Source organism: Aphanomyces astaci (genome assembly GCF_000520075.1).
Source record: "Aphanomyces astaci strain APO3 unplaced genomic scaffold supercont1.209, whole genome shotgun sequence".
NCBI classification, from domain to species: Eukaryota; Oomycota; class Saprolegniomycetes; order Saprolegniales; family Verrucalvaceae; genus Aphanomyces; species Aphanomyces astaci.
In genome coordinates this window covers 4,818-15,139 of record NW_009798472.1, presented here as the reverse complement: position 1 = coordinate 15,139, position 10,322 = coordinate 4,818, and the positions used below count along the sequence as shown (strand labels likewise).

The window sequence follows — 10,322 nt, the reverse complement described above, 5'->3', positions numbered from 1 at the left end:
TCTTGTGCACGGAGTTGAACATACGATCGACGCCGGCTTCGTCGACAGAGTTTCGCGCACGCGAGATTACTTGGGCGACCCTGTTTGTCAAGTTCTTGTGTCGAGCTCGGAACTTCTTGTACCACCCGCTGGTAAGCGCTGTTTGGAGCGGGTCGATACGGCGCAGCATCTGCGTGGCCTTGACAAGGACGGCTTGACGGCTGGGAGGGTACCCGTTTTGTTGCATGGCGCCAATCCAGGCAACCAGATCGGCTTCGCAGGGCTGCGGAATTGACGTTTTTGGGCCTTTGCGCTGCGGGTCTTTTCTTGTTCCGGCACGGGACTCACGCATCTTTCGCATGAGTGTGCTGTACGGAATTCGTGTCTTCAACGACACGATCTTGCCGCATTCACCTGCGAGCACGGTCAGCACCGCTGCGTCAAGTTCCTTCGTTGTGTAGCGACTCCGAGGGGTGGGCATGGCCGCGCAGTACCAGAGGTGATCCAATACGATAAAATTCGGTTTCGCGCGTCACTGGTATAGGTTTTTAGAGGTTATCCCGCCTAATATTTTTGTTATTTGATTGGCTAATTCCAAGAGATCATAAATAGGTCCGTGCGTCGTAAATAGATCCTTTACGTTAGAATAATAGTTTATGAGAAGTTATGGGATTGGGATTGGAAATGGGACGTTTGCGAAATCTCTAATGAGTGGATTCGACGTTCCCACGAACTAAGTGCCGAGGTCGCGAAATATAATGAATTTCCACGAATTTTAATGGGATTCCACGAAATATACCAGATATTATTCGAAATTTACCGCAAAAAGGTTTAGTATTCGTTACGTTTTTTACCTAGTAATTAGCCTCAAAACCAGTGACTTTGTATATCGCGATAGACGAATCAATTTACGAATTGACAGCACATAATTTTAAGTTATTTCGTCCTTGGTCTATTACGGAGTCATATGTTATATACAGACCTTCTGGTTAATACCTCACCACATGAGCAATGATACAGTCCTAGAGTGGTTACAGTACTAAGTGAAATATTATGCAACCCTTGACTTTGGAAATCACTCTGTCACTTCGGAAGTCAATAAAATTATAACTAAAACAATAAAGCATATTAAGAAAATACCATGTAATCGTCCAATCAAAACTGAAAAAATCAACACGTCACACAAATAAGCCACGAAAATTGCAATGCACTTGGCGCGAAAACGCACCACAGACAAGTTTCACAGCGAGCATTTCTCAATTTTCGCTCAATGGTCCCCGTTCCACCCCTCGTCGCAAACTCCCTCCGCGCTAAACACCCGACCCATCGGACAGGCCGTGGACCTCTTGGCAGCGTTGCAAACCTCTCGGCAGTCTGCTGTAGATGTAACATTCCAACAAACCAACGCACCAGCCGGATCGTTTTCCGAGAAGAAGCGGTACTTCAGCAAGAAGCATGGCATGTATGGGGTTGCAAGTGTGCTCCCCAATGGTCTCTGCGTACCTCTGCTATCCCTGGAAGCCATGCGGATATATCCATTTGTCAATCCAACGAGGCATTTCACACCGCGGCCATGAAGAAACTACGTGATGAGACAGACATCGTGGATCATGGTCCATTGTGTAATGAGTATCCAGACTCCTGGCACTGCTTGCTGACAAGGGGTACCAAGGCCTCCATTTGCGTTCCATTACGCCGGCGAAACGACCAGTGGGGGGGGTTTGTGTGCCTCGGACATTGCAACAAATGACAAGATTTCAAGCGATTGTGTCATCGTGGAGAACTTCTTTGGGCGTCTCAAGACTCTTTGGTCAGATGTCAACGACAATTATTCGTGGAAGCGTGAGCATTACGACGTCTTCTTTCAAACTTGTGTTGCTCTGACGAATGTCCATATTCGTTTTAACCCACTGCGCGACGAAGATGGAGAAGATTTTAATAGGTACTACAATCGATTGATCTCAATTGGTGAGAGAGTGAAACACAAGAGGGCTAGCACCATTTCCAAGTATCACGAAAAGCGCAAGCATCGAATAGGCATTGTACTTCGCAGTGAGCATGTAGATGTTGCTGCCGATTTTGATAGTGCGGTATTTTTGATTAATACTAGAATATCAATTTTTTGTCGAATAACAAATGTTGCAATTAAATATAAAGTCACTCTATCGAAAGGAAGTGACTCGGTCGATTGGTTAATCACTCAGTCATTTCGTTAAAATTGTGGCACAAAATTATGTGAAGGATTGAATACAATTTCACAGAGTGAGTTTGGAATGTGATGGGTCTATCGACAAACGCTCAGTCATTGCTCAAGAGGTTTAATTGGGTTAAACGTCCAGAATAATCTGGATACAATGGAAACGTTCGTACGGATAATTGCTTTATAAAAAGACCAATTATATTTGATACTCCTTTTTGGGCAAAATTTGCTTGGCTCGATATATTTCCATACAAAATGGCCTGTTGGTTTAAATTCTATTAACGTTACTGGATCAATTTTTCACCAATCGAAAATCTGAAACGTAGCTTCTGTTGGGCTTGTCCAGTTCTATCGTTATTACGGCCAATTTCCTAAAAAATATCAATACAAAGTGGGAATAGCTGTCCAAAGACAAGGAGTCTTTAGATGACTAGCACCAAACTAGTATTAATAGTACGTGTGCAAGTATTATAATAATACTCCGAAGTAATAATAACTGGAGTACTACTCAAGTAGTCAAGTACTACGTAGTATTAATACTAGAACTACATACAGTACTACATACTGTACGGTAACTTACTCTTAACACTACCCTGTACTGTAGCTACTGTAGGTAAAGTCGTGATGGAGAGCCAGGCGTAAGGATGATGTATCTTGGTTCTTCGACCAGAAATGTATTCTACGTATGTACGTGTACCAGTAGTAGTTAGTGCACAGATCGGATGCAGAATGTGCTGCCTTCATCAACTGAAAATACGTCCGATGTAGTTGCTGAGTAGGGTCACATTGCGTTTTTTGTGGAATTGGGGTTTGAAGTTGAATTTTGTCGACTCCAACGAAAAACGACCACAGACACAGGCTTGATTCCTATACGACTTGGAGAAAAATGCGCAAGGCAACCGTTTGCATCACCTCCTGGCAAATTTGTTATAAAACTGTACTTGTACATACTACATGTAAGTTACTTAGTACGTTTCAATGTTCATCGAATCCTCCTGACTGGGCCTAACTTACTAGAATCATCATCTGCTCTGAAGCTTGAAATACTACTGTAGTGTGTGCCTAAGGTCTTGCCGTTTTATGGACGATTTACTCAGTACGGATCAATGTTGTGCCATTTCGACTGGCTTACGAGCTTATGTGAACTGTGTCCTGTCTTCCGCCCTACCACAACTGCATACATGTATAATGTGGACGTCGTTCCTTCGCCACACAATCTGTACAAACACTATAACACTAGACTAACGTTAGCGCAACTTCATACCAAGTCCACCCTTCAACCTTCACCAGCGCACTGTACTGTACAGCGCACTTCATTGTTTGTGCATTGGACCCTTCGTCGTCCCACTTGTTTATTTGTCACCACCCGCACGCAGTAATGCCGGCTTTTCATGAAAATGGTCGGAGCAATTGACTTATCCGGATGAAATCACTTGACATTTGACTGCGGCCTCGTTTATCCGGATATGATCATTGATCCATCACGACACACACAATCAGGCCATCCATCGCCAACATGCGACAGACGCCGCCGTTATTGCCGCCGCGGCGGCACTCGCACGCGTCCATCCTGCACGAAGCCGATGTCTTGCATGTGCAGAACCAAGTGCTCGAGGCCAAGGTCGTTGAACTCACGACTGAGCTTGTGAAAACGCAGTATGAACTCAAGCTCGAGCGCGTCAACTACAAACACTTGCATCGCAAGGTTCTTGGGTTGGAAGCCCAGCTAGAAAACCAAGTGCTTCATGTCATAGATCTCGAGCAGCGCTTGGCATGCACCGCTGCAGACCTTGCAGCTGCACAGCGAACAAACGAGGTATACGACCTACTCCACGGACTTCGTCATGAATGCAATCTGGTAGGTGGCAGGTCAAGCAGCTCCAACGACAGACGTGATAGCCATGTGCACCGAGCATTTAACAATGCTGCATGAAGATTTGGATATGTACGACGCGCGATGTGCCATGTATGAAGCTGGCATCCGCGAGCTGTGGGCAACGTATGTGCATCCATCCAAACCAGAGCTAACGAAGCACGCTACCCCCCCTCCAATCCACGCCACGAACAAGTGTGACAAGGTCCGTGAACCGAACGACGCGGATTCAGACGACACTGCGTCTATCGACTCGGACGAGTATTCCGGAGGTCAGGTCGAAGTGGTGGAGATGGCGTACCACCACCAGCTAGACGAGCTGTGTGAGGCGTTGGCAGTCAGCGTAGAGGCGCAGCACAAGCAGTTGGCGGCCATCAAAGCGATGGAAATCCAGCTGGAAATGGACAAACGTCAGTATGAAGAGGTCATGTCCACGACACGATGTGAAACGGATGGGATGATTGGAGATGTCGACGTACACTACTATTTGCACGAGGTGTTGGTCAACATCGATCGATGATTGGTGCCCTGAACCACAGAGCTAACTTATGAATGCATGTCGCCATGTATGTCTATATGTACAAAGTCGACGTGGTCTGGCATGACACTACTAGTACTGTATTCCCTAGCGCATACTATGTTAACAGTAGCCTCGATTCATTTGATTGGTTGTGCTAGTCGGTGTTTGTTGATGCAGTAACATTTTGGCGAGTTTGCAGGCTACAGGAATCACTTGCCAGGCGCATTAGGGTCGTCGGGAATAGTACATATGTGTAACGTGACCTCGCATTGATCAGGTGAGCATCGAAAGTTCGGCTGGTCAATGAGAGGTCATATTATGCTGCTTGCTTGAACCAGATACTAACAGTTACTAGTAACCTGCTACGTCCCTCTTAACGGTGAACGACATTGGTTGTATCCACGATTCCGCAATGCCGTTAAGGCTCAAGATGCACCCGGCCATCGAGATGTAGCTGTACAAATAGCACGCGGTCGTGCCCACGACATTGACGAGGAAGTCCATAGTCCTGGATCCGCGGCCACGTAGAAGCGAGGAAGTCGGGAGTAAACACACCACGAGGCGCTTGAGCCTGAGCGCGTACACGACCTTGGACATGAGCAGCATCCTACACGAAGGAATCCCCCCGAGCACAACCACCATACAGTAGCCAGCAGTGAAAACACAAGTCAAATCTGCAGCAGCCGCTCTCGTCCATGTCCGTGCCGTCGGCGTGCGTCGCATGCAGCAGCCAAAGTGCACACATCTGCCGTGTTAGGTTAGTGTTTCAAATTACTCGATTGAACCTATAAAACGTACGCGTTGAACTAGTTAAACGTTACGCTAAAATTCATTGCGCAACGCTAAAATAATGTCTTGCGAGTTGTATGCTTGGGAATATAATGAGCTCCTAATATACTCCCTTCCCCACGTTTGAGTGAAAAGATCTACGAACGAGATGAGTGCCGCCGCGACAGATGCCGATGCCGCGCCCATAACCGCCGTATACGTACCTGGACTTCCCACGGAAGTGATCACGCATCCCCTTGTGCTCTTGTCCATAGTGGACCATTACAACCGCGTGGCGAAGGACACATCCAAGCGCGTGGTCGGTGTTTTGCTCGGCAGCGTGTCCAAGGGCAAATGCGACGTCACCAACTCGTTTGCCGTGCCATACGACGAAGACTTGCGCCATCCTACAATCTGGTACCTCGACCATGACTACCTTGAGAACATGTACGCGATGTTCAAGAAGATCAGTGCGAACGAACGCATTGTCGGGTTCTATTCCACGGGACCGAAGATTCGCACGTCCGACTTGAGCTTGGACGAGCTGTTCCGTCGGTATTGCGTCAACCCTGTGCTGGTGATCTGCGATGTGCGCCCGAACGTTGAGGGGTTGCCCACCACCGCGTACGGGTCGATCGAAGAAGTCGAAGAGGACGGAAAGGCCATCAAGCGCACGTTCAAGCACATCAAGTCGACGATTGCCGCCTACGAAGCGGAGGAAGTGGGGGTCGAGCACTTGTTGCGCGACATCAACGACCCGTCAGTGAGCTCGTTGGCGGGACAGGTCAAGCACAAGATGACTGCGCTTAACGGATTGCAAGAGCGTGTGGACGAGATGCGATTGTACCTGCAACATGTTCAGGTCCGATATATATGTTTCTGCATGTCGGTGCCGACGACGGGCGACTCATGGGATATTCTGGATGGTAGGAAGGCAAGGTGCCCGTGAACCATCAGATCGTCTACAACATCCAGACGATTTTCAACTTGTTGCCTAACTTGAACGTCGAAGAGCTCGTCCGCGCCATGTTCGTCAAGACCAACGACATGCATCTGGTACACTATTTCGCCTCGTTCTACAATTATTGAACCTTGTCGCAGGTGATATACTTGTCATCGTTGATCCGATGCACGATTGCCCTGCACAACTTGGTGAACAACAAGATCAAGTACAAGGAATCGGAAGACAGCAAGGACGAGACGCCTGTCGTTGTCGTGGCGGCGGCGCCGCCGTCGAAGAAGGACGCGGCGGTGGATACCAAGCCCAAGCAACCGTAAGAGGGAAAAATAGTCGAAAGTGCATTAAACACAATATGGCTGTTGCATCGTGTCACCTACACTAAACGAGCTGGTATCGCTTCTCCTGCCCGAGCTAAATATGTCGCTTGTCCCTGTGACGTAAATGTCTCCGCCAGACGTGTACCCGCTCACATAGATATCGTCGTCGTCGTCGTCTTCATTGACCGTTGGAGGTAATGTGGGCCTGCTTGGAATGGCATGCTGTTGTACGGCGATGGAATGAGACTCTTCTTCGTGCATGACGGTCGATGCCAGGATAATGTGACTGCTGCGACGTGCGTCAAATATCGAAGACCTTCCGCCATGTAGTTTTACGGTGGTTGGTGGACCTTTCTTTCGCATCACGTTGTCAGGCAATGCTTCAACCGCAGACTCAGGTCCATGACCCCATCGCCAACGATTGCTTCGCCCCAATAAAAACAGGTACAACGCCGTGCCGATCAAGAGGATTCCGCCCACGACACACAAGATCACAATGGTAGTCGTGCTCGAGTTCTCGAGGAGGCGTCGCAGTGTCCACGCGGAAGGCGAATGTATGGATTTGGTAGACGGAATGGCGTTTGCTTGACGGAGAAGCATGAGAACCGGTTGTGGGAAACGGAACCAACTGCAAAATGCGCGCATTTTCGTTCTTCAATCTTTTTCGAATCACATATGACAGAACAGTACTCGTCCAAGGTAATTACAAATGCTACGTTGGTAATATATCGAATTCCCGAGCAATTCGATTGCCATACTACGCATGAAGGTATGCAGTTGATGCCAAACGTGCTCTTCAAGTAAATCGCGGTGGTCTTGGGGATGTTGAGGCCTTTGTTTGGAACTTCTGGACGTGGGGGTGCAATGTTGATGGGCCAAAATTACCTTAAGTCTATATATGAAGACAGTCATTACTACCTTAAAATCACGACAACTTCAATGCATACAGTACTATACATATATACTACAGTAGTATTCGACGGGAAATACTTCGAAATTAAATTGGCGTACTCCTGCACTCTACCTGAATGTAAAATTGCAGGAATAATCTATGGGTACAAATGGACGGCAAATACAGTGTTGTCCTTCTATTGTTAGACTTGTAGTACTAGTAGTACTTCCCAGTGGTTTATCCCACGCAAGAATCGTGTCCACACAGTATGTTTAGAGCGCGTCTGGCAACATTTTGTTTCTCAGAAATATTGCAATAAGGGTGCGTCTGGTAATACATTTCAAAAAGAATATTCCATTTTCTCGCAAAATGGAGGTAAAAGGTCCATTTTGTAATACTACGTAGTATGGCGTCTTGGGCCTCTTCAACGAGTAAATCCCACTGGAATTATTGGATTTGGGTTAAAACTCTTCGAACAAGACATGTTTCAATATTGATCAGATTTGTTGAATTCGGCCCCAATATGGGGTTTTGGGGCTGAATATTGCAATATTTTCGGTTACCAGACCTACCCCAAAACGCCATTTTGATGCAAAATGGAATTATATAAATCTGCGTCACGCGTCTGGCAACAAAATGGCAGGACCATTTATTATCGAGCTAGTGACAATATTATGGCGTTTTAAAATACGGCTCCGAGGTCCATTTTGATTACTGTAGTGAATACTAGTACTGTAATCGTGTTGGACTAAGCTTATGAGTTGTTTCGGATTCCAAAGCATTTACAACCACACGCTCCAACGCAGTTTGGTTTAGCTGTGTGAACCTCCTTTTTGAACCCGCTGCCGGCTAGCTTGGGCTTGTACCTGCGTGACAAGAAACGAATCACGGGCGAGCGTCCAGATGGCACGGCTGTCCTTCATTCCGAACGATGTTGCCATTTGGAATTGTTCTGCAAGAAAAGCACAATGACGTGTTTGGCAAAAAGTTCGAATATTTTCACACAAAATGGAGTTTTCATCGCTATTCAGTAGTAAAAACTGATATTCGACCCCTTACGAAATTCCGTTTTATCCTCAACTGTTATTAATACCAGATCCGGTCTTGGAATTGAACGGTCGAGCTCGTCCCAGCCCCTATATTCAAGGGGCAAAGTACCCAACCAGTGAACCCTTTCATCTAACTGCAAACTCCCTCCCAAGCCCTAACGTGGTCACTGACAGTGAATGATCACAAGCCTGCTTGAAATGGGATGGAATGCAGTACGTACGTTACGGGTGGCTAATGACATCATATGGTACTTCAATTATCATCCCTGACTCGCTGATACGATACCCATACGACTCACTGTGCCTGCCACCTAGCACCCTTTGAACACGTCACTGAGGGTACATTGATAAACGTGGCCAGGGCCATGTACATGATGTAATCCATGTATCCGTGGTTGATATTTTCTGGGCACCAGTACGAGAAGCGACGCGGCGTTCTCCACATCGCCCTGAACGCCCTCGTGGTTTGGGCACTTCGATTGCGTCGGTATGTGGGTGTAGAACACGTGAATTGGATCGGCCACACGCACAAACTATGCAGCAAATACATGTGGATAAAGTACACCCACGACAGATTGTTTATGGGCTGGTAACTTCCCCCGACTTGAAAAAGTTCTTGTCCGACACAAATTCGAGCAATCCACTCCCCCGACGCCACACTTAGCCCAGGGTATATTGGCCCCCCAAAACACACAGCTCCGCCAGTGCTTTCTCATATGCCGTGGGGGCTTTACGACTTTGGGCCACCCACGCATAAATCTACAACAACAATCATATATTCACGAACCATTGGCCCAACCAATCAAGTGGTCATTACCACGTGGTCTAGAAGGGGGAGCAATAAGACAAGTTAAACTGACACAGCATGGCGAAGGGAACTTGGGGGGCCAAATCAAAGGTCTGTCTGTTGGGTCATCACATGGTAAATGGAATCAAATTGGTCGTTCAACAGGAGCGGCACGACCAGGAAACTTGCAAATAGGAACGTGCGCATCACTTGATCTTTATGTCAAGAATAGACGACCGAGAGAGCGCGGGGTGGCCATCCAAATATGACGACGGATCCTGCTTTTTCGTCACTCACAGCACGCCCCTAAGAATACCAAGCCCCTTGCAGTCCATGGGTCAGCATGGACCCCGGGGCACAGAAATTGGAGCCACATTGAACGCAAACGAGCTACACAATATATGCGACGAGCCCCCCCCACGACGCCCCACATGTCAGGGCACACGGCCGTGCTAGGGTGCAACTCCGCAAAGAATCCCGCCCGCGAACGCGCTTTTGACTGGAGGCTGCCCAATGAATCTACAAAGAAGGTGGAAACTCAGGAATCCAACTGGGATCAATTGCTAAAGATTGTCCGACACGAGCACTCGACGACGACTGTGACGATGTGTTGCGTCAGAGAGAAGTTTTTGAGGTGAACTCAGGTTCAGTCTCCTCAATACAAGTATGTCTTGTGATATAGTAGTGGTGTACTAGTATTCAGATGCTTGCGGTGATACTTTACTGTGAGCTTGTACAAGAGTACTGCTTGCATGTGAATCAACGATGATGTATCTATATAATTACTACTAGTACCACAACAAACTCCTTTATGACCTAGACACATGACTATTTGGGCATGGGGCACTTGCTCGTCTTGGGGTCCAACACGCCGTTGCCGCCGGCAATGCGGTAGCATTTCGTCGACGGGTAGATGGACATGACGCTCGTGGTCACGGAGAACGCCAAGGCCGCCGTGAAAAACGTGATGAGGATT

At 47.5% G+C, this 10,322-nt stretch overlaps 6 protein-coding genes across 6 annotated transcripts in view; 3 read left to right on the top strand and 3 right to left on the bottom strand.

Annotated features, from left to right (window-relative positions):
• Positions 1-1,184: 1,184 nt before the first annotated feature.
• On the top strand, positions 1,185-1,556 carry H257_18747 (hypothetical protein; the record flags this gene model as incomplete). Its single annotated transcript, XM_009847868.1, has 1 exon — positions 1,185-1,556. The coding sequence occupies one exon, from the start codon at positions 1,185-1,187 to the stop codon at positions 1,554-1,556; it is 372 nt and encodes a 123-aa protein (XP_009846170.1).
• A 2,123-nt stretch (positions 1,557-3,679) lies between these two features.
• Positions 3,680-4,616, top strand: H257_18746 (hypothetical protein). The gene is made up of 2 exons (XM_009847867.1): positions 3,680-3,995; positions 4,042-4,616. The coding sequence occupies exons 1-2, from the start codon at positions 3,696-3,698 to the stop codon at positions 4,570-4,572; spliced, it is 831 nt and encodes a 276-aa protein (XP_009846169.1). The 5' UTR covers positions 3,680-3,695; the 3' UTR covers positions 4,573-4,616.
• A 307-nt stretch (positions 4,617-4,923) lies between these two features.
• H257_18745 (hypothetical protein) lies at positions 4,924-5,317 on the bottom strand (the record flags this gene model as incomplete). Its single annotated transcript, XM_009847866.1, has 2 exons — positions 4,924-5,179; positions 5,238-5,317. The coding sequence occupies 2 exons, from the start codon at positions 5,315-5,317 to the stop codon at positions 4,924-4,926; spliced, it is 336 nt and encodes a 111-aa protein (XP_009846168.1).
• Positions 5,318-5,469: 152 nt separating this feature from the next.
• H257_18743 (hypothetical protein) lies at positions 5,470-7,238 on the top strand. Its single transcript, XM_009847864.1, has 3 exons — positions 5,470-6,202; positions 6,271-6,396; positions 6,442-7,238. Exons 1-3 carry the CDS (start codon positions 5,510-5,512, stop codon positions 6,616-6,618), a joined length of 996 nt encoding a protein of 331 aa, XP_009846166.1. The 5' UTR covers positions 5,470-5,509; the 3' UTR covers positions 6,619-7,238.
• H257_18744 (hypothetical protein) lies at positions 6,680-7,218 on the bottom strand (the record flags this gene model as incomplete). Its single annotated transcript, XM_009847865.1, has 2 exons — positions 6,680-6,712; positions 6,772-7,218. The coding sequence occupies 2 exons, from the start codon at positions 7,216-7,218 to the stop codon at positions 6,680-6,682; spliced, it is 480 nt and encodes a 159-aa protein (XP_009846167.1).
• A 2,560-nt stretch (positions 7,239-9,798) lies between the features above and the next one.
• The window catches only part of H257_18742 (hypothetical protein), a gene marked incomplete at both ends in the record, with an annotated part of 3,720 nt that continues 3,196 nt past the window's right edge, over positions 9,799-10,322 (bottom strand). Inside the window, one exon of the mRNA XM_009847863.1 lies at positions 9,799-9,865. Coding sequence (XP_009846165.1) covers positions 9,799-9,865 — 67 coding nt within the window. The remainder of the gene's footprint in view (positions 9,866-10,322) is intronic.